Raw genomic sequence first — 23904 nt, forward strand, 5'->3', positions numbered from 1 at the left:
TTATGAAACAAGATTATCTAGCTTTAGGAGAAGGTTTTTATGTGGGCGTATTAATAACTTTTACTTGAAATTCCAAATAAAGTTTCTTTGTTCTCTGAAAATCTAGACCATGGCTAGATAATAAAGGGCACATTGATTCTGAGCTCTGGGTGTGAAGAGATCTCTAGAAGCTATTTATTTGTTAGTCCTTTGAATAACTGCATTAGTGTTGAGTGGTGTTTGGCTGCCACCGGCCAGCTGTTTGGAAGAACCTTATGGCATATAAAATATGAACAGATCTTAAACATTTGGGCCTGATTGGCCTGGCTCTCTCTGTTGAGTGGCTCTGTTTTGAAGGATTTGAAAATCCTTGTTTTGTGGATATGATTAGAAGTAACAGTTTTATGTAGAATGATTTCTATTTTGCTACCTGACTGCAGGTGAAAAGCTATGTGGTTTTCTCCTCATCCCTATAATTTATTTGTTTTCTAAATAAGAGTGGTTGTGAAGTGAAATGTGATTGGTGCTGACACAAACTGACCAAGAAAATATTAATAGAAGGACCATTACCTAACTAACACAGTTCTGTAATAAACTGCAGATTACATTCTAAGTATTTGTTCCTGTAAGTTTACTTATTGATTTCACACTCAATCTTTGTTCTCTGTTTAAGAGGTCAGTCTTATTTTTATTTTTCTTATTTACCAAGTGCTTATGGTTGTAATATGCTTACTAATTCACTTCCAAGTAGTTACTGTTATTGTATCCTTACTAGGCCCAGAATGATTTTCTGCATGTGATGAATGTGATTTGACTTTTAGAAAACTATACTGTACAGTTATTAGGTAGTAATGATGCATCTCCCTAAGAGGTCCATTGAGCATTCATTTTTCCAGCAATTCTGTCATTGGGTGCATTTCTTGTTGACAGGAGAGAGTACAGCTGGAGTAGAGTACAGCTAGCCATAAGAAGGAATCCAAGGGGTGGGAGACTGGGTCATCCTAACAAAGAGTAGTACAGAGGCCAAGCGAAGTTCAGACAGTTCCAGAGCCAAGTAGTTCAGTGCCAAAGCCAGGGTTGAAATAATTAAAATCATTAAGTCAAGGTCAAACTGGTGGTAGGTAAGAAACCAAGGTGGTTAAAACAGTGAAGTACATGGTATTGCTGGTGGTGGAAGGTGTGATCAGGAGTGGTTCAGAAAGTGTTAACCAGTTGCATTTAGGTTAGTCCTATAGGCCTCAGGAGAGGGTGGTAGGTAAGTGTCCTAGACACTACTAGGCTTTGTTGGGGAAGTCCAACCATAGTTTTATCACTAAAGCTGTGTCTGTTAGTCTTGAGTAACTGCTGTAGAGTGTTAACAGGAATATAAATGTATCCTTTCTAGCTGATTTTTTTCAATGGTAAGATACTCAATTAGACCTGGTTACTTGATATGACTGGTGAAATTCAAGCTCACTTGAAATGAAAGTGAACTTTGTTTATTAGTGCAGGAAGTTTTTAGTTAGGATAGAGTGCCAATTACATTTATTAAAAACTTTTTTTTTTTTTTTTTGGCTGCAGTGGGAGTTTGGTTTTTCTGTAAAACATTTAAATAAGTGGGTATGGGGGAGATGTCCGACTTAGGTCTTCCCCTTTGCCAAAAGCTCTGGTACTTTTTACTCCTTCTGTATTCCTTTCTGTCTAATAAATCCTATCTTACCACTGGGGAGGTGGGGAAGAAATGGATATGTTTTATAATTCATTTTCAGGAGTGTGCATATTTCTAGCATAGATTCATGTGTTGGATTTAAATGAAAACATAGTAATATCTCTTTGTCTGGAGGTAGAAATAGTTTAATCAGGCAGGTCCATCCAGCCAGGAAATGTGGTCACAGTAAAAGGTGTACTAACACCTAGTCACAGCTTCCTGATAACTTGGTATTTGTATATTAGTTGCTCTGTTCTAGGGCATTGTCACAAGTCAGTCTGTGCTTGGGAGATAGCTGCAGCAAATTCATGTGTGTGCTTTAGGAGGTCAGTTCTGCAGATTTCTGTGCTATGACTATGTGCTGATAATTACACTTGGACTTCAGGTATCATGTTAATGAATGAAACACAATAATATGGTTAGGAAATTATAACAAGATTTTGTTCAGGATATTAACTCTGCATGGTCACCATGTGCCTTTGGCCACTCATGTGGCATTGATTTATGGCTCTTAACTGAAGACCTGGGCATCATCTTGTGAATTTTTTTTAATGATTCATTCAGCCTGGGAAATTGGCAGGGAGATAGGGGGCATATCTAGGAATGTGAATTTTAGACATTATATTAGTAGAAGTGTCACAGTTATTTTTTTCTTCCTAGTAAAGATAAGGTATTTTACAGAGGATAAAAAACTAGAGACTTTTTTTTGAGGGAGGTGTGTGGGGATTTCTTTTAGCATTTACCAAAATAGTCATTATCTTTAGGTTTTCTGTGCACAAGACACAGCAGTAAGTCACAAGCCTTGCCCTCAGAGTGGTCTGTCTCTTGAGTAGCTGAGTGTATCCCCCAATGCAGGGATGTTTGTGATCAGTGTAATGTAGGTGCTTATGTGCAAGGGGCAGAGGTAGTATTCAATTCTCTTCCTTTTATTAGTTAACTTATGAAGTATTGGCTTTTTTTTCCATTAATGCTGGGGCTAAAGGAAGAAGACCGGAAATGTGTGAACACAGAACATTTTATTTGTGGAGCTGGAGGGCCTGGGATGTAAGGACAGCGGCAAGAGCTGTCTGCCCTGAGCTCCATTGCTGGTACCCTTCCCCTACCCTCAGCCCCTTAGCATCATTTTACTTCAGCATCTGCAAGATAAGCCACGCAAAAGTGTGGTGACATAAGCAGTGGAAGCACTGAGGGTCCAGAAAAAGGAAGAAACATCTCTGCTAATGCTCCCTGCCTAGAACCCTGTCTTATTTATCTTTCTGTCTCTGGTGGCACACAGTACTCAGTAGTGTGGACGGGATTAAGTAAATAGGTCTCAGAGCTAAGGATCTACACTGATCCTTCTCTAGTCTCCAGACTTCCCATTGTACTTGTGTGTAAATGTGGGTGTAAATATTAACTATACATTGTTTGAGATAGAAAAAGCCGAAGTGTGTTCCCAACCTCTGACCAGAAGAGACTCTGAATTACTCTGCACCAAGGATGTTGGCTGCTGCAGTGCCTGCTGTCCTGCCTGTGGGCTGAGGTGGCTTGCATAGGCACTGTAGGGCAGATCTGGACTGACGACTTGGGCCTTGGAAAAAGCTTGGTCCTTTATGACCAGAGGCCCACTACTTCCCTCATATGCTGGTGGATTTTAGGCAAAAGTGAAATTTTAAAATACTGCTCTAAACTTAGTATTTAGCTTGTCTGCTGTGGTATCCTTCTCACATTTTTTATTTTATTTGTTGTAGAGACAGTCTCACTTTATCGCCCATGGTAGAGTGCTGTGACATCACAGCTCACAGCAACCTCCAGCTCTTGGACTTCGGCGATTCTCTTGCCTTAGCCTCCTGAGTTGCTGGGACTATAGGCACCCGCCACAATGCCTGGCTATGTTTTGTTTGCAGTTTGGCCAGGGCCGGGTCCAAACCCGCCACCCTCAGTATATGGGGCTGGCGCCTTACTCACTGAGCCACAGGTGCTGCCCTCTCATTTTTTAAACCCAAAAGTTTTATTGAGCATCTATTCTGTATCAGGTATTGCCAGCTACTGGGAATATGAAGGTAAAGTCATTTTGCTCACAGTCCAGTGTAGGAAACATAGAATCTTAATTTCTGAAAAGAAGATACCCTCACGCACTGTAGGAGAATTATGTACAAAGTGCTAATGGAAACCAAAGGGAAATGACTTTTTGTGCTAGGAACAGTGAAGCAGGAACATTTTACAGGGGGTTGGGTGGGGAGATGCCATTTGGTTTAGTTGTAAATGAGAGCATGAATTAGGAGTTAGGTGGAGTTATGAATTAGAATAGATAGCATGGAGTGGGGGGGGTGGGGGGGTGGGGAGTGAGATCCAAGGCCCAGAAGCTTTTTCAAGGCCTAGACCTGACGGGCTTTCCAGGTGGCCATGCATGCCAAGGATCTTGCATCATCCTCAGGGATCAGAAATTTTCAAACCGTTATGCAGAAAACTGGGACTGTTGGGATGAGGATTGATGAGACACAAGACCCAGGCTCTCTTCAATCTCAGCAGCTCCACACATAAACACAAAACAGAACACATGCTTTTAAAAAGAACTATATTTGCTATACGAAGCTATTGAAGGTTTTATTAGAGTTATACTTTTTTAAGTAATAAAATCTTAAGCCAGCAGTTCTTTTGGGGTCATGTGGTCTTTCATTAGGTTATCTGCTTGGTTTGGTTTTTACTTACCATGTCCTACCTTCTCACAATTTACTAGTTCTAGTCTCCACTATCATCTGATGAAAGGTGATCTGTATAGCTGCGATTTTGAATGAAAAGAAGTCTGATTGGTTGCTGGTCAGACAAACGATTGGCTTCCACTGAGTCAGATATTCACCTCCTGTCATTCTGGATCCAGTGTATAAGCAGATCTCTTTCAGGAGTTGTGGTTGAGAGTAGTTCCTTATGACAGATAGACATTAGGCTGGTGGTCAAAGTTTTTGGCAGGAACCACTCTTGCCCTTGGGTATTCTTCAAAAAGGATCCTTGCGTGTGTGTGTGTGTGTGTGTGTGTGTGTGTGTGTGTGAGATTCCCCCCCCCCCCAGATGGAAGTTTAAGGGACAATTACCTTCGTTAATTTCTTTTGGAGAGAGAATCTTTAACTTGTCATTTTATTTTCCTGGTTTATTAGAACTTTGTAACCATGTACGTGTTTTTAAAGCTTGTCAATAATGACTTTCTGGGAAATGAAATTAATGGCCTTTTTTACATGCTTCTCTAATAGAGAGGGAAAAACCAAGTAAATGTTTAAAAGTAGGTAAATAAGAATTTGCCATTGCCTTTCTTTTGAGCCTGGATACAAAGGCTAGCTTTTCTTTATAATTTTGGGCACATTTAGAACTTCTGATTTGTTCAGTAAGGTGAAAGTTACAGCTTTAAGAATTTATAAGAGAACAATTGAGGTTTTCACAGAATAACAGCATTTTACATGACTTAAGAACTCGACTCAAAAGAGACAGTACCAGCCTGTACCATTGGATGGCTCAAGGTACCACAAAAAAGTAGTATATTTAAGTTCACCATTCCTTAGCTTGTTTGGTCTTAAATTTTGTGGGAAAAATGGCTCATATTCTAGTCATTTAAGTGTGTGGCCTGAGATTAATTTTTGACTTCTTGTATTTTCTACACTCTGTAAGACATACAGTATCTTTCAATTGGTGTATGTGGTACAACATTCCGAGTTTTGAGCTTTGTACAAATCAGTCAATAAAGTCAAACACATGAGGACGGTAGTGTATACAGTATGCCAGTTTCACAAGCTAAGGCATTCAATTGCTTGTAAAATGGGCGTATTTTATGCAATGTCATTCTTGGTTGGCCATTTTGGTCCCTGGAAGGCACAGGTTCATTCTTCTGTCATGAGACGTCACATTGGAAAGTGCTACATTATGATTTGAGATTTAAAACTTAGTGTTACAGTGGAGTTTTTTGTGATTTTAAGTAATTAATTTTGAGTCAGTAGCTTTTCTAAGTATTGTTTAATACTTTAAAATCATAATGTATCCTAGTCCAACTCTGTTTTTTTTATAGTGGGATGAAATAGTGGCTTCTTCACAAGCATCAGTTCTGTTTCTCTGGAGATTCACTTATATGAACTAGGTGTTTTGGCTGTAAATTTTGACTATATGTGTTTTGTTTTTTTTCTTAAGCAGTTAATTTGATTTTTTTCCTCTCCTCCTAAACTAATCTTTAGTTAAAGCCTGCCATCTTGTGGTTTTAAGAAAAATAGGATTTAAGAAAAATTAGTGTAATAGGACTGCTGCGCTTTTATGTATATAGTTGATTATGATACCAAGAGGAGTGAAAAAGTGCATACTGTTCAATCTTCTCTTTGTAATTGCTTATTATTTGGCCAGTTTACTTTATCATTTTATTTTAATTTCATAAGATTATTTCACCATTTTTACTAACAGTTCTTTTTTAAGCCATTTTCCAACATCAGTAGAAATACTTGTCTGCAGTAGCTGTTTTAATTAAGGAAAAATCTTGAGAATTTTCATATTATTAAGGCTTTTCTTGTATAACTGATGGTAACAGAAGTATTTTGACTAGAAAAACACTGTCCTTTAATTACTGTACAAAATATATCCTTTAATTTTAGAAGTCTATTTAATAAAAGTGATATTTAGACAAAAACCTCAAATTGAAACTCAGGAGTTTTCGTATTTAATTGTATAAACTGAAATAATTAATTTTTCTGTAGAATATTCAGGAGGCCCTTATTTGTTGTGGGGAAAATCTAAAAATCATGCCACATAGAAAGTGAAAGTATTTGTATGATTGGGGTCAATTTGTCCTTAATATCAAAAACATTTCAATATGATACATTACTAAGTTATAAAGTCATTAAAATATTTTCATTCTTAATCTCATTTCATACTTTAACTCTCCTGTGTATTTTGGTTTATAATATGCATAATATTTAAGAATAATAAATTTTAATTTCTTCCAAAGTATCTTTTCTTAGCTGGAGTTATTAGTGTGACATTGACAAAGAATGTTGTTACCTGCCTGAAACTCTAACATTCCTAAATTGTTACTCTAATTTAGTGCCTGATGGCAGCTCTTATTTAAACTGCTTGTTTTGTTTCTCCCCTAAACAGGGAGAGAGAAACCCTCAAGTCCAGGGTATACTTTGATGCCTTGTGCTTTTTCAAATGTATTACAGCTACGCTAAGAAAGAATCTGATCTTAATGGAGCCCAGATCAAGCTTCGAGAATATGAAGCAGCACTGAATTCTAAAGATGCAGCTCTTGCTACAGCACTTGGTGACAAAAAAAGTTTGGAGGGGGATTTGGAGGATCTGAAGGATCAAATTGCCCAGGTAAGATCAACTCTGTCCTTGAGCCATACTTGGTAGGTTAATTGCCACATCTGTTTTAAGCCACAGTTTGATTATTTTAAAATTATTTCGTACTTTTGAAATTTTATTTTATTTTTTTAAATTTTTTTGTGCTTTTTGTTATTATTATCATTTTTTATTGTTGGGGATTCATTGAGGGAAATTTTTTTTTAATTCTTTCCTTTTTGAGGGTTATCTAACGTACAAAGCATCACCCCCTCCGTTGTTCTAGTTGGATCATGCAGACCCAGGTACTGCCTTTCTTCCTTGCTCATTTTGTCTTTTCTTCTCAAAGTCTATTTCATTAGTGCACCGAAATAGGAAATAGGTAGGGAAAGCGATGCTATAATGCTGCTCTGCACTCAGGAGAAGACAGAAGTGGCCACCTAAAAGAACTGGTTTGATTTTTGAAATGTGAGCTATAAATAGGTCTATTCTCTTTCCTGCCACCCATTACCAATTTGACAGGTTATTTGGTTCTGTGATAAACATTAAAACCAAGTAATCAGACCTTGATAAATGTATAGGATTGTAATGCTTGATTTTATTTGAGTCATAGATATTTGAAATTTATTACTAATTAATTGTCATGTAATTGTTGTCACATTTTTTTCCTTGTAATAGTTGGAAGCCTCCTTAGCTGCTGCCAAAAAACAGTTAGCAGATGAAACTTTACTTAAAGTGGATTTGGAGAACCGTTGTCAGAGCCTTACTGAGGACTTAGAATTTCGTAAAAACATGTATGAAGAGGTAACTACGTATAATTTTACTTTCTAAAGGAATGAACGAGTGGTTCTAGAAAAGGCTTTATGAGAGCTATAATATTTTACTTGTGATTTCTTTCCCATAAAAATGTATCAGATACAGAGACAATATATGGTTTGGGAATGGGGAGACATTTTATAGGTAGATTATTCAAGGTATTGCTTGATGCTAAAAAGCTGCATCTAAGAATTCAAGCTTTATTTAATTATAAACAGATATGATCAGATAATTTCACCTGACTTATAAGGCGTGGCCACAGCAGCTAATTACTGTCAACATGCTTGAGCATTTGTATTACTTATCTATTGGTGTGTATTTGTGTATACATTACTCCAAAATTTAGCCACCTAATATCACAGACCTTTATTGTCCCCAGCTTCTGAAGGTCAGGAACCTGAGAGCTGCTTAGCAGTGTGGTTCTGCTTCCAGGTCTCAGGAAGTTGCAGTCAAGCTTTTAACCTGGCTGAAGGAGCAGCTTCTGAGCTCATTCAGGGAACTTTTGGCAGGAAGTGTCATTTCCTCACCCCACGGTCTTCTTCATAGGGTTGCTTATGATACGGTTTCCCCCCCAAGAGCAAGTGCAGAGAGAGAATAACAGAGACAGTAGTCACATTATTTTTTATAGCCCTATCATGGAGGTTATAAGCGTATGCCATCACTTCTGCTTTCTCCCATGGGTCATACAGAGCAAACTGATGAACTGTGGGAGTGAATTAGAGGGCAGAGGGCAGCAACCATTTAGGACCATCTGGAAGTCTGGCTACTCAGCACTTACAGGTGTATGTGTAAATTTTTAAATAGCATATTTATAAGCCTTAACTACTGTAGTCAAGGGGCAGTGGCACAACTGTTGCCAGACTGAAGTCATAAATTTTTGAAGAAAGCAGCATGGATATATTGTGAAAATTGAAGAGGGTTGGAATTAACCTGTAATTAAGCTGTAATGTCATGGTTAATGCTTTCATAAGTAGGGTCATTTTGAAAACAGTAACTGACAATGGTTTTAAAATAGGAATTCATTATTTCAAGTAAGATACTTTATAATCGGAGGAAAAATAATTTAACAGAAATCTGATCACTTTTATAGCAGTGCTTTGACACAGTTGTGCTTCGTGCCTTGGGTAAGCAGTCAGACCTCAGACAGCTCTTCAGTCGCTTCAGTCACTTTCTTATTTAAAATAAAATACACTGCTTATGTTCCTTCAAGCAATGGTGAGGATCAAAGTAGAATATGTATGAAAACTCTTTGTATACTCTGTATACTACTAAAGTATTATCTTACGAAATTGTTATTAAGTATCGCTTTATAAAGCAGATATTGTTATACGAAGCTGACTGCTATTTTTGTTTTGTTAAAATTCTTCCTGATCTATTAGTACTTAATTTTAGTTTTGTGTGTAGACAACCAGGTGTGTGGTATTTTTTTTCTTTGTAAGGTCACTGGTTCCGTGTAAAATAATAAATGAGAAATGGCATCAGTAAAAAGTAACTTAATATTTTTAGAGCGTGTGAGCAGCATCTTTGAGTTTTGAGTTTTACCTCTTGAGAGTGGATTTTAAAATATTTTCCTTAAGGTTGTTTTTTTTTTGTTTTGTTTTTAAATACATTGAGGATATACTCTCAATAAATACAGAGGATGCCAAAAATATATATGCACGTTTTAAAGAAATGAAAAACTAATTAAAGAAATAATATTCAAGTCATATTTGACTTCTGTAATTGCAGGAGGTGCTTGCTCATTGTGGCTTGTATTCATCTTCTGTTATCGGTGTAAGTCACGTTGAGCACCTCTTGTAATTGCAGAAGTTAACCAGACTTGAATATTAAAATTTTAATTTTTCTTTTCTTTAGAATGTGTATACATGCTTTTGGCACCCTCCCTATATCTAACTGCCTTATTAGGAATGGTGAAGGAGGAGAGAAAAAGGAAGGAGAAAAAAAGCAGAGAAAGATGGGTAGAGAAAGGGCAAACTAATAGTAGGAGCTCAGTCTTTGTTGAATTAAACCTTCTGTATTTTTGTGGTTTTAGTTGTTTGCCTCCTGAAATAGGTGTGAGCACTAGGATGTTGGTAGCAGTACTGGAATTTGAACCCTGGTTTTCTGATTCTGTCTGGTACAACTTGTGCAATAGTTGAGATGAGGACATGCACAGAAAAATTCGTGTACTAAAATACCCAAACAGCAACCTCAGCGAGTTATATCTCCCCCTTGTGGCTTCTTCAGTTACTGTCATCAAAGACAGATCTGTTGTATTTTCAAAGCTAAGTTTGTTCTTACCTGTATTTTCCATTCCGGTTTTAGACAGTTCCTTAAAACAGAGTGGAAGATCTTGACTACTGTTTCTATTCTTTTATAGTGAATTTGTCTTGTGTACTTGTGTTAGTCAAGTAGTATTGGTGATAAGATCCTGTGTCACTTGATATTGATACTTAATACCAGTTTTTAAAAGAAGTCATGTAAATTAGCTTGCCCTGCCTATTCATATGTCTTAGAAAATAGTTTTATTATATGTAAATCTTCACTTGAATTTGTCCTGTTAAGTTTAACTTCCCATGTGTGTTTTTCTTCAGAGGTGTCCTTAAGATTATCAGTGAAACAATTCAGAAAAATAACTAGTTTAGTGTTTAGTATACTTACCTGTTTACTTATCTATAATTTTACAGTACTTTAATAAATCATCTAGGCCACTCCTTGCTTTCAAAGAAATAAAGAGCTACGTTTCTGAGAAGATATAAAATTCCTAGGGCTTGAGATGCTACCATTTTTCTCATTATTTCCATCTGAAAAATTGTATCAAATGAAAACTAAGAGGCAAAAGTATCTGTTCACATGCCTGCCCTAGAACAAACATGAATTCAGGTATAAAATGTCAGGTGTCCCCAGTGTCACTCAGACTTGTACTGGCGCAGCCTTGGAAGTGACTTGACTTTATGTCTTGCCTTTTTTTTTCCCCCCAGGAGATTAATGAGACCAGAAGGAAGCATGAAACGCGCTTGGTCGAGGTGGATTCTGGGCGTCAGATTGAGTACGAGTACAAGCTGGCTCAGGCTCTTCATGAGATGAGGGAGCAACATGATGCCCAAGTGAGACTGTACAAGGAAGAGCTCGAGCAGACCTACCATGCCAAAGTGAGCACTCTCTTCACAGGACTTGGTCACTCAAAATAAGTGCTTCACAGTCACCGTGAAGAGCATTACTTGATGTTTGCCTTCTCATTTTCTTAAATAATTGCCCTTGCCTTCATGAATATGTGGAAAATAGATTTGTCTTGGAAGTAGAGCTTTTTATAAACTAGATATTTCAAAAATTATTAGAAGAAAGTATGTTTATTACAATTTTAATTAGAGGTAAGCACTTATTTTTCTGTCCCCTTGATCATTCATGTCATGTCATAGTGCTCAAACCCAAGCATGCAAATGCTGTCCTTCCAGTAACAGATATGGTGATGCTGTTTTCCACATCCAGCGAGCAGCAAATTGAATGTCAGACTGCGTCTAGTTTTGACCTCATGTCATCATTGTACATAGATTGTGATCACCACAGCAAGGCCAAATGGAAAATCTCTGTATTTCTTCCTCTGTTAACTATTACTTATTTTAAAAAATGTTGTAGAAACTTTTCACTTATATTAGCAGACCATGCAGAAATACATAAAATCATCAATTAGTATAGGCTTGCGTAGTAAATGATTTTTTACCCCATCCATGTGTTAAATGTTATACGATTTGATTGAAAAGTTACTAGTGCAGACCTAGGAGATTAGGGTCATGTTATTGCATGGCCTTAAACTACTTATGTTACTTTTTGTCCATTTTATGAAGCAGTAATTGCTAGTGAAAGTGAGAGAGCTTACACACAATACCCCAGTTATCTAACACGCATTCAGTGCGAAGCATTGAGCTAGAGAGTGAAGGAGCTCAAGTTAGGATCAGTCACACACAGGCCCCAGAGGGGACCAGGGAGGGGACGCAGACATGTGTTCCACAAACACAATAGGGGCATTTGAAGGAAAAGCGCATTGTTTTTACCTGAGGAGCTGTTTTTGCTTCTTAAAGGAAGTGTTTCTATCTGGTTGAAATAATCTATAAGTTTGTATTTTCTGCTTTTATTGCTTTATATCCTTTATTGGATTTTTGGGGTTAGGGATATGGGACGTTCATATTTCTACAAACATCATCATAGTCAAGTTGCTGTTTGTTTTGTTGCCCAGTCTTAATAGAAGTGTTATCTTAGCTATTGAAGTATTAATGGGTAAAATGTTAAAGTAATAAGCTTTGGATAAAAGACCCAGGTATATTAGCATTATTACAACTCGTTTTAGGAAGTAAGTCTTAAAGTCAAGTAGACTTGAGGTCATTTGGACCATGTCTACATACTTCATGATGCTTTTCCTGTGTTGCATCAACCACTTACCAGCAGGGCTTAGGTTTCAAATACTTGCAGTTGAATCATGCTTCCTTATTTGTTAGTTCTAATTTGCTAGATCACTAGATGAGACTATGATTTGCTGCTTCTTTTAGCTTGAGAATGCCAGACTGTCCTCAGAGATGAATACTTCTACTGTCAATAGCGCCAGGGAAGAACTGATGGAAAGTCGTATGAGAATTGAGAGCCTTTCATCTCAGCTTTCTAATCTACAGAAAGAGGTAAGCATCTTTGTCCAAAGAGGTGAACTTGAAGGTCCCACAACCATGAGAGTCTCCCTGCTCTGTTCTTCCTAATGTCACTGTTCTGTTCATGACAGATAAGGGTATTATGCTCTTTGGTTTTCACGGTGCTTTTCCAGATTTTTTTCATTTTGCATCGGATGAACGTCCTTTGGGCAGATACTCAAAGGATGTTCAATTAATAGATTACACAGAGATAAGAGACTTGACCTTGAGGAAGCAGGCTGCTAATATTCACTGGATTTATTAACCCTGGAACCTAAGTTGTATGACCTAACAGCCTCTTGTCTACAAAGTGTTATTCCCAACACATTCCTTTTTTATAACATCTGGAAACCAAAGTGAAGGAAAACATGTAAAAATTCTTTGTGGGTGGTGAATGCTTTGTGTTTCTGGACATATTCTCTTGGTGCTTACACCACTTAATAACTGGGATCTTGGGAAGTAGCATTAATTTGCATATTCAATAAGAATTTAATGACTGGCTCAGCATCTGTAGCTCAGTGGTGCCAGCCACATACACCTAGGCTGGCGGGTTTGAACGATAGCTGCAACAAAAAAATAGCCAGGTGTTGGTAGTGGCTGTAGTCACCAGCTACTGTAGTCCCAGTTACTTGGGAGGCTGAGGCAAGAAAAACTCTTAAGCCCACGAATTTGAAGTTGCTCAGAGCGGTGATGCCATGGCACTCACTCTACCCAGGGCAACATAGTGATGCTCTGTCTCAAAAAAAAAAAAAATTAGTGATCAATTCATTCATTAGCACACCTCAGTGCAGATGGCTTTGTTGCTGGCTATGTTGACTGGCTGCCTACTGGGACATGATGGCTTGCTCTAGGTGTGTCCTTAGCCAGGTAGACACTGCTTCCGATCAGTTTCAACGTAGGGTGGTGTTGATGGATACAGTGTATGGACACAGCCAGATATGCATTCAGCATGATTTAATATTTTACTACTCACCTTAATTACTTGGGAAGTAACTTCAGCTTCTGTTTTCCTTGAGGGAGAAAATATTATTCTGAATTTCCCACATAAGAAAAACCTTTAGTTTACTCTTGATTAGGTTTTTCTTCCTTTTTATCATTTTTGGTAAAATATTTTTCTAACTGTAAAGCCGAGCATATTTATTATAGGAGTTTAGGAAATAAAGCAGAAAATGAGTCTTACAAAATAGGATATTAAAAAATGTAGTTAACACAGAAGCTTTTATGTTGCATGTCATGCGAATCATTTTTTACAGTATTCATTTTTAAATTATTTTAGACCTGTTTTGTTCTGATTGTATTTTGAAGTTATCATTTAACAGTAGAGCTGGAAGGACCTTTGAGTTTATTCAGAGTAAGCACAGGTGTAGGTAAGTTTAATGACTGGCCCAGAGGGTGCAGACTGATTAATGGTGCTCAGTTCTCAGTTTTTCCCTTTATACCTTACTCTCTTCAAAGATTTTCTTTCAGGAATTTAACAGATAATCTTTTTTTCATAGTGCCATTTATCTTAGTCCTTTTGCACTACTATAACCGATGCTATAGACTTGGTAGCTTATAAACAACAGAAATTTCAGCAATTTTTTGCCTGCATTTCTGGAGGTTGGGAAGTCCAAGGTCAAGGTCCTGGCACATTGGGTATCTGCCTGGTGAGGTCCATCCACTTCCTGATTTATAGATGGCGTCTTTTTGCTTTGTCCTCATATAGTTGAATGATCTCATTTTATAAGGTCACCAGTCCCAATCACAGAGGCTCCACCCCCATGATCTAATCACTACCTCAAAGGCCGACCTCTCTGTATTATTGTTTTGAGGGATAAGATTCCTAGGGGGCATCAAAACTCAGACTGTGTCGCTATCTTAACAGGTACTTTCCAGAAATATGTCTTTCTGTTATTATGCTGAATTGACATTTACTGCTTTTCTCCATTTACTGAGTTGTATTCTAGTTACCGTTTTGCCCTTAATTTAACTTTTTCCTGTCTTTTTATATTTGGCTGCTACTTAATCTCCTTGATTACACTTGGTACAGTTCTCTTGAGGTTGATCTTACTTTTACAGCTGAAGAGACTGAGACTTGTCTGTGGTTAAAGAGCAGTGGGCCCTGAACCTTGGTAGCCATATAACAGACGTGATCTTCTGACTCTAGGTCAGGGCCTTTTCCTGGATTGCCTGTTAATTGTATTCCCATTTTTGCAAGTTTTTTCTTGTTAACCTCAGGTTAGTGATTTTTAAATGATATTAGTAAGGCCGGATGCTGGGGATTTCCAGGAGCAAACTGCTTGGCAAATGGGAAGGAAGTACCCTTCAACCAAAACAGTTTTTAATTTCTCTGTCTGCAGGGGAAGAGTCCTTTCCTCTATTCATTATTAATAATAGATTTTATGATAAAGAATATTTTTATCAGTTGATAAATGTGAGCTTTAAAAAAACCATTTTAAAATGTTATCTTTTAGTATCCTCCTATGTGTGTCTTAATAGTGTTTGTTGTTGAGTCATATCAGTTTCATCATGCTGCCTGTTGGGCCATTAGAATTTCCTTTTGGTTGTATATATGACTCATGTTAGTGAAGTGCTTAAATTTATTTGAAATTGACATAGCCTGTTAAAATACTGATTTTAGAAGATACATTTAAATAATATATAGATGGTAGCAGTATTATGTTCTGGAGTTAGGAATTTTATACATTGCTTATAACATTTCTTTTATTATTATTAAATCATAGCTGTGTATATTAATGCGATCACGGGGCACCATACACTGGTTTTATAGACCGTTTGACACATTTTCATCACACTGGTTAATATACCCTTCCTGGCATTTTCTTTTTGTGTGTGTGTGTTTTTTTTAGCCAGGGCTGGGTTTGAACCCGCCACCTACGGCATATGGGACCGGCGCCCTACTCCTTGAGCCACAGGCGCCGCCCATTCCTGGCATTTTCTTAGTTATTGTGTTAAGACATTTATATTCTACATTTACTGAGTTTCACATATACCCTTGTAAGATGCACTACAGGTGTAATCCCACCAATCACCCTCCCTCTGCCCGCCTCCCCCCCCCTTCCTCTCCCCCTTCCCCATATTCTTAGGTTATAACTTAGGTTATAGCTTTCATGTGAAAGCCATAAATGAGTTTCATAGTAGCGCTGAGTACATTGGATACTTTTTCTTCCCTTCTTGAGATACTTTACTAAGAAGAATATGTTCCAGCTCCATCCATGTAAACATGAAAGAGGTAAAGTCTCCATCTTTCTTTAAGGCTGCATGATATTCCATGGTGTGCATATACCACAATTTATTAATCCATTCGTGGATCGATGGGCACTTGGGCTTTTTCCATGACTTAGCTATTATGAATTGGGCTGCAATAAACATTCTGGTACAAATATCTTTGTTATGATGTGATTTTTGGTCTTCTAGGTATATGCCTAGTAGAGGAATTATAGGATTGAATGGCAGATCTGTTTTTAGATCTCTGAGTGTTCTCCAAACATCTTTCCAAAAGGAATGTATTAATTTGCATTCCCACCAGCAGTGTAGAGGTGTTCCCTTTTCTCCGCATCCACGCCAACATCTCTGGTCTTGGGATTTTATGATATAGGCTAGTCTTATTGGAGTTAGATGATATCTCAAAGTAGTTTTGATTTGCATTTCTCTGACGATTAAAGATGATGAGCATTTTTTCATATGTCTGTAGGCCGTACGCCTGTCTTCTTCAGAGAAGTTTCTCTTCAAGTCCCTTGCCCAGCCTGCGATGGGATCACTGGTTCTTTTCTTGCTTATATGTTTGAGTACTCTGTGGATTCTGGTTATTAAACCTTTGCAGAGACATAACCTGCAAATATCTACTCCCATTCTGAGGGCCGTCTGCTTGCTTTACTTACTGTGTCCTTGGCTGTGCAGAAGCTTTTTAGTTTGATCAGGTCCCAGTAGTGTGTTTTTGAAGCTGCTTCAATTGCCCGGGTGGGTCCTCCTCATAAAATACTCGCCCAGACTAATTTCTTCAAGAGTTTTCCCTGCACTCTCCTCTAGTATTTTTATAGTTTTGTGTCTTAAGTTTAAATCTTTAATCCAGTGAAAGTCTATCTTAGTTAATGGTGAAAGGTGTGGGTCCAGTTTCAGCCTTCTACAGGTTGCCAGCCAGTTCACCAAGCACCATTTCTGAAATAGGGAATCTTTTCCCCACTGAATGTTTTTAATTGGCTTGTCAAAGATTAAATAACGGTAAGTAGCTGGATTCATCTCTTGGTTCTCTATTCTGTTCCAGACATCTACTTCTCTGTTTTTTGTGCCAGTACCACGCTGTTTTGATCACTATCGATTTATAGTATAATCTGAGGTCTGGTATCATGATTCCTCCTGCTTTGTTTTTATTTCTGAGTAATGTGTTGGCTATTTGAGTTTTTTTCTGATTTCATATAAAACGAAGTATTATTTGTTTAAGATTTTTAAAGTATGACAGTGGAGATTTAATAGGGATTGCATTGAAATTGTATATTGCTTTGGGTAGTATGGACATTTTAACAATGTTGATTCTTCCCAGCAATGAGCATGGTATGTTTTTCCATTTGTTAACATGTTCAGCTATTTCTTTTCTTAGAGTTTCATAGTTCTCTTTATAGAGATCTTTCATATCCTTTGTTAGATAAACTCCCAAACATTTCATCTTCTTTGGCACTACTGTGAATGGAATAGAGTCCTTAACTGTTTTTTCAGCTTGACTATTGTTGGTATATATATAAAGGCTACCGATTTATGAATGTTGATTTTGTAACCTGAGACGCTGCTCTATTCCTTGATCACTTCTAAGAGTTTTGTAGTAGAATCCCTGGTGTTTTCCAGATATACAATCATATCATCTGCGAAGAGCGAAAGTTTGATCTCTTCTGACCCTATATGGATACCCTTGATTGCCTTTTCTTCATATTGAGTATTACCCTTGACAACTATGAAGTGACCATTCTTATCCTTCCTTACTTTTGTTGGTTTAAAGCCTGCTGTGTCTGCAAATAGAATTGCAACACTTGCTTTTTTCTGATTACCATTTGCCTGAAATATGGATGACCATCCTTTCACCCTGAGTCTGTATTTGTCTTTTAAGGTAAGATGTGACTCTTCTATGCAGCAAATACCTGGCCTGAGTTTTTGTATCCAGTCAGCTAACCTGTGCCTCTTTACAGGACAGTTTAAGCCATTCACATTAATGGAGAATATTGGTAAGTCTGGTAAAATTTTGGGTATCGAGTTTTTCGAAAGTCCAGTGGACATTTTTAATCCTTTCACCACTGTGGAAGTTGGAGTTTGATCAGAAGTTTCTGAGTGAGTTTACTTTTGTGGTAGAGGATTGGGCTGGTCATTATGGAGGATAGGTCTGAGAATATCCTGAAAAGCTGGTTTGGTTATGGCAAATTTCTTCAACATCTGAATGTCATTAAAGTATTTAATTTCTCCATCATAAATGAAACTCAGTTTAGCTGGATACAGGATCCGGGGTTGAAAGTTATTTTGCTTTAGGAGATTAAAAGTTGATGACCACCCTCTTCTGGCTTGAAAAGTTTCAGCAGAGAGATCTGCAGTCATTCTAATATTCTTCCCTTTGTAGGTAATGGATTTCTTACGTCTGGCTGCTTTCAGAATTTTCTCGTTCATATTAACTTTAGTGAAGTTAATTATGATATGCCCGGGGGATGTCTTATTGGGATTGAGTCATGCTGGGGTTCTGAAACTATCTGCTATCTGAATTTCAGAATCTCTTGGCATGTCTGGAAAATTCTCTTTCATAATTTCATGGAGAAGGGCCTCTGTGCCTTGGGAGGCCACTTCATCACTTTCAGGGATTCCAATGAGGCGGATATTACTCTTCTTCGAATTATCCCAGAGCTCTCTGAGAGAATGATCCGATATTGCTCTCCATTTCTCTTCCTCTTTGAGAGTTTGGGAGTGTTCACAAGCTTTGTCTTCAGTGTCAGAAATCCTTTCTTCTGCTTGCTACACTCTGTTACTGACGGATTCTACTGTATTTTTCAGATCTTTGAGGGCTGCAAATTCTTGCTTCAGTGCGTCAAAATCTTTGATGGTGTTGTCTTTAAATTCGTTAAATTCTTGAGACAACTTTTGAATTGCTCCTCGAATTTCTAATTTCGACTTTTGAATTGCTCCTCGAATTTCTAATTCCAAATTTTCCTCCATTTTATTAATCATGTTTGCAATCCAAATTATGGATTCGATTTCTGACATCTCGGCCAGCTGTTTATGAATGGGATCTTCAGTTACATCTGCCATATCTTTCCTTGGTGGGGGGTTGATCTATTCTGATTATTCATGTTACCAGAGTTTTTTCACTGATTCTGCCCCTTGATTGTTTTACACCGTTTGATTTTTCCCCTGGAGCTTTGTCGAGGACCTGTACAGTGCTATGGCCTGAGAAACTGGGGACCTGTTTGGTGTGGTGGGGCTAAGTGATTCTGTCTTGTTTTCAGCTGGTCTCTGTTCGACCCTAGTGAAACAGTTTACTCTGGGTTGAAGTCTCAGTTGTGGAGAAATACCAGCAATTAAGTCACCCCGCCCCCCCCCACAGGCAACAATTAGAAAAGGAAAATCAAACCTTCCTACAACCACACACCCAGGACACTACCTGAATTGAAAAGTCCTTGGGCGACTGGCTCAGTTCAAAAGGTCCAAATTAATTGTCTCAGTCAGCACCTGTCTCAGGTGGGAGAGTTTAAATGGTCTCTGGCACCTGGATTACAGGGTCTGGTGACTGCTCAGATATGGCTTCCTCCAGTGCTATGTGGAGTCAGGAGGAGCCATACAGCAAATAGATCAGTCTGGAAAGGTTGATGCCTCCTTCCTCACCTTGCACCTCTGTCACACCCAATCACTGATAGTCCTGCAGGGCTTTGACCCAGTTGCCTGTAGTGAGCAGCTACTCCAGGGGTTTGCACCTGCCTGAATCACAAGGAAATTATTTTCTGCTCAGCCAGGTCGCTGCACTCTGCCTCTATCTAGCAGGGGGAGGTTGCACTCTGCCTCTATCTAGCAGGGGGAGGTGAGGCCTGCCAACCTCGGGCGCTTGATGGAGGCTAGGGGCTGTTCATTCAGTTCCAGCCCCGCCCCTGATTGATGTTACTGATAGAACAGAACAGAACAACTTTGCGGGAATTTGTTTCTGTCCCTGCTAAATTCCCCTGCAGAAGAGAAGTTGTTTTGAGTTCCCAGAGGCTGCATCTCAGGCCCTGTCTTTGTTCCTGCAGGTTTGTATTCGATTACCTGTCAGTTCTAGCCTCCTGTCTTCCTTTGTCTATATGCTGATGATCCCCTAGGGCTGGGTACATTTTAGGGTTTTAGGCTCAGTAAAGCGGTCCTCTTGGTCAGCCCCGCCCTGGGAACTTCCCAGCTCTGAGTGTGTGTTTCTAGTCCCCCGCGCTCTACCCAGGCCCGTACTGCCTCAGCCAAACCCTTTACTCCCGGGGCCTGCATTTTCGTGTCCCAGATCTGTTCTGTGGTGGTTGCCACCTGAGTAGATGCCTGGCCTCTCTGGTTGCCCAGGGAGACAGGGGGTGTGGCTTCAGAATATCCGGGAGTGAGCCCTATTGTTGCCAAAAGACAGCTGTTGCTCTGTGCCTTGAGGCATTGCTGTTCCAGTGTGGTTCCCTCTCAGCCGACTGTCTTCTCCTCACTCCCATACCCCAGAATCAGCACTGAAGAGCTGCAGTTTAGGCCCTGTCCACACCTCTCGAGAAATCACCCAAGAATCTGGACTCCTGGGGAACAGGTCTCCAGACCTCAGAGTGAGAGTGGAGGGGACTGCTGGGAACTCAGAGTTGCAGGTAGAGAATATATACAGTTTTGTACAGTTTTATGCCTGGCAGGGGAACGCTGTGGCACCCTAGTAGGGGTGGTAGGTCCAGTTTTTAGAGGGTCTCTCCCGTGGAGTGTAGTGGGAGGACCTTTGAACTCTGCTCTTGTTTGTGGGGCACTCTGAGCCATTCTCATGAGGGAGGGGACTCCCGTCCGCTTCATGATGGATTTTTGTACCTTTTGTTTGTATCCTTGGGGTCGCAGCTCGCCTCAGCGGGGTTGATGTGTGTTCTTCAACTTTCTCTCTTGGTGCAGCTCTAATCCACCAGGTTACTTGCTAAATTTCTGTCCTTTAACTCTCCTTCTGGACTGGAGCCTCTGTGGAAAGCTGGCTTCAGTCAGCCATCTTCCCCACACTTCTTTCTGCTTATAGCATTTCTAACTTTCTGCTTTGGCCAGGTCAACTGGTTGGTCAGGGTCTGCTTGCCTTAGAGAAGAGTCTGTATAGTGTAGTACTTCAAGACCATCTTTAACATCCAAACTCTGGAAACTTTTACTGCAGCTAAATCATGATAGACCAATACAATACAATTACATTATATACTATAAACAGTAGCATTAAAAACTGAGACCATTAGAAGTAGTAATTTCAGAGTTAGAGGCAGCATCTTGGAGATAACACTATTAGATCTCATCATTTTTCAAATGTGGAAACTGGTTTAGGTTAGTTCCAGCTTGCCAAGAGTCTCATATGTGGTAGTAAATGACAAAATCAGAAAGATGTAGGTCTAACTTCTCATATTGTGTTCCTTATATTTCACTACACAAATGTGGCTATTTAAAGTAGAAATTTAAATATTTCTATTTCATATAAAGTGATTCAGACTAACTTTAAAACTTTTACCTAGATTTTCATTTTCCCTCAAAAAATCTATAACACATTGTTGGGTTTATAGTTCTGGGGCTCATGGATTATCTCTGGGTCGTGGATAATTTATGTCTTTCCTCCACTCTTTAGATTCTACCTTGTTGCCCATTCTATCTTCTGCCTCTGGCATATGAAATAAAGTAAAGAGATTGAAGAGGCATTTGGAACTTACATTACTTTTTTTCTTCTGGAGAAAAAGCATGGGGAGAAAAAAGGATTTCCCCATTCATAGCATATATTTTGCAAATGCAGTTAAATACAAGTTATCTAAAGTGAAGAAACTACCTTTACATTATTCCTCTTAAGAGAAATGGCCTGTTTGTAATTTAGACTATTATATACTACTCTGGAATGGAATTAATTGATAGATAACTTATTTTTTTCTTTAAAAAAATTTTTTTTCCTTTGTGAATTCAGCTCCCCCCAGACTAGAGTAAGTTCAAAATGACTCCTGATTGATTATTTTAAAAATAACCTTTTTATGTTTACATGATTTGGTTTATGGAAAAGATGGCAATGTAGTATTTTAAAAATAACCTTTTTGTGTTTACATGATTTGGTTTATGGAAAAGATGGCAATGTAGCACAGATAATTCTCATTGATCTCTTTCTCAGTTTCCCCCCATTGTTAGCATTGTATGTTACCATGCTCCATTTGTCAGAACAAGAAATTGACATTGGCATATTACTATGAAGTAGAGGCTAGACTATTTGGATTTCACCAGTTTTTCTACAGGGTGTCCCAAAGGTCATGATATAAGGGAAATTGGAAATTGTAGCTACGTGTACACTTATTTACAAAATATTCATTATAGAATTTTACAAAATATTTCTGTGTGTTGAGATATAAATATAAAATACATGCCGGGCATAGTGGCTCACGCTTATAATCCTAGCACTCTGGGAGGCTGAAGTGGGTGAATTGCTTGAGCTCAGAGGTTCGAGACCAGTCTGAGCCAGAGTGAGACCCCCGTCTCTTTAAGAAAAAAATAGCCAGGCATTGTGGAGGGTGCCTGTAGTCCCAGCTACTCTTGAGCCTGAGGCAAGTGAATAGCTTGAGCCCAGGAATTTGATATGTGCCTGGGATGCCTGTCCACTCTATGAAAATTAGGTCAACTTAGCCTAATTAGCCACTGGGTGTGGTGGCTCATGCCTGTAGTCCCAGCGCTGTGGGAGGCCGAGGCAGGTGGATTGCCTGAGCTCAGAGGTTCGAGACCAGTATAAGCATCAGTGAGCCAGAGTAAGACCCCCGTCTCTACTAACATCAAAAATAGCTGGATATTGTGGTGGGCATACGTAATCCCAGCTACTGGGGAGGCAACGGAAAAAGCATCGCTAGAGGAAGAAGAAAATGAACAACAAAAAAGAGTATTTCAGGGTGGCGCCTGTGGCTCAAGGAGTAGGGACCCAGTCCCATATGCCGGCGGTGGCGGGTTCAAACCCAGCCCCAGCCAAAAATAAAAAAAAAAAAAAGAGTATTTCAAACGAAGAAGAATAGACAACGAAGCTGAAATTAAAAAATACAAAAAAAGAAAGAAAAAAAGAAAATTAGGTCACCTGAAGGAGATGGTCAGTGTAGGGAGGTGACCAACTATCAAGGTTCTGTTGTATAATATAAAATGTAATATGAGTTTGTTAATTTTTCCTATGTAAGCCAACCTTTGGAGCACATTTTCCTTATGTTTAAAGGTACCACATGCCTCTCTGGTCTGTGGCAGTTTCTCAGCCTTTCCTTGTTTTTTATGACCTTGAGTCTTAAGTAGGCTTCCTTGGGTGTCCTTTAGACTGTCCTCAATCTAGATTTGTGTGGTGCTTTTCACACGATTGGACTTGGGTTGTGGGTTTTAAGTGTCCATCTTGTCACATCATATCAGGAGTTGCATGTACAGGATGCCTGCATGACCTCAATGGTGATGTTTGGTAGAGGTAGTGTTTGCCAGGTTTCTTTAACGTCAACACAGGTACTGTTTTTCCCTTTCCGTATTCTGTTCTTGGGAAGCAAGTCACTAAGTTCAGCTCACTCAAGAGTGAAGGGCAGGAATTAAGCTCTACATCCTAGAAGAGGATTTACACTTAGTAATTGGCATTCTGTAAAGATTTGCGTTTTCTTCCTCATTTACTTGTTTATTTGTTTATAGCAGTGTGGACTCAGGCACACTTTATGCTTTGGGTTATAATCTAATGCTGCATTATTTATTTCATTGGCTCAGGTTCACCTTTGGCCATTGGGAGTTCTTTGAGGTTGGCTATTGTGTCCTTTTGTTTTTTAAGGACTTCATAGCTTTCTGGCTTCGTCTTGTGTTTTCCCTGCCTCAGCCCAAGAATCCTCATTTCTCCGAGGAGCCCTGGTTCTTTTTATTGGAGAATGGCATACAGAAATTTAGACCTGGGCACTGAGTGCCCCTTGGTTTTGGGGTGGCACTACTTCTGGGTCCTCTCAGATGTGTGTGTGTGTCAGCACATTTATACACACATTTACACTTGTTCTATCCACATAGGTCTCTATGTTAAGCTACACATGAGATTACACAGACGTCTCTGACTCAGATCTGGTACCCCAGGATTCGTTTTTGGTCTCCTTTCTGGCCTATCTGTAACTTTCCTCTCTGAGGGTAAGAAACCTGGTTTCTACCATCCATCTGCTTATTTCTTCAGCACTAGTGTACGTCTGAAGAAGTCTCAAAATAGTGAAGCGGTGCTCTTGTGAGAAATTTACCACCAAGCTGTACTGTGTGACAGTGTGTGGTTCC

The 23904-nt window shown here is 38.9% G+C and overlaps 1 protein-coding gene across 1 annotated transcript in view; it reads left to right on the forward strand.

The window, feature by feature from the left end:
- Positions 1-23904, forward strand: part of LMNB1 (lamin B1) — a 57961-nt gene that overhangs the window by 18210 nt on the left and 15847 nt on the right. Inside the window, exons 2-5 of the mRNA XM_053566086.1 lie at positions 6838-6994; positions 7637-7762; positions 10735-10905; positions 12298-12423. Coding sequence (XP_053422061.1) covers positions 6838-6994; positions 7637-7762; positions 10735-10905; positions 12298-12423 — 580 coding nt within the window. The remainder of the gene's footprint in view (positions 1-6837; positions 6995-7636; positions 7763-10734; positions 10906-12297; positions 12424-23904) is intronic.

Source organism: Nycticebus coucang, chromosome 17 (genome assembly GCF_027406575.1).
Source record: "Nycticebus coucang isolate mNycCou1 chromosome 17, mNycCou1.pri, whole genome shotgun sequence".
In the NCBI taxonomy this organism is placed as follows: domain Eukaryota; kingdom Metazoa; phylum Chordata; class Mammalia; order Primates; family Lorisidae; genus Nycticebus; species Nycticebus coucang.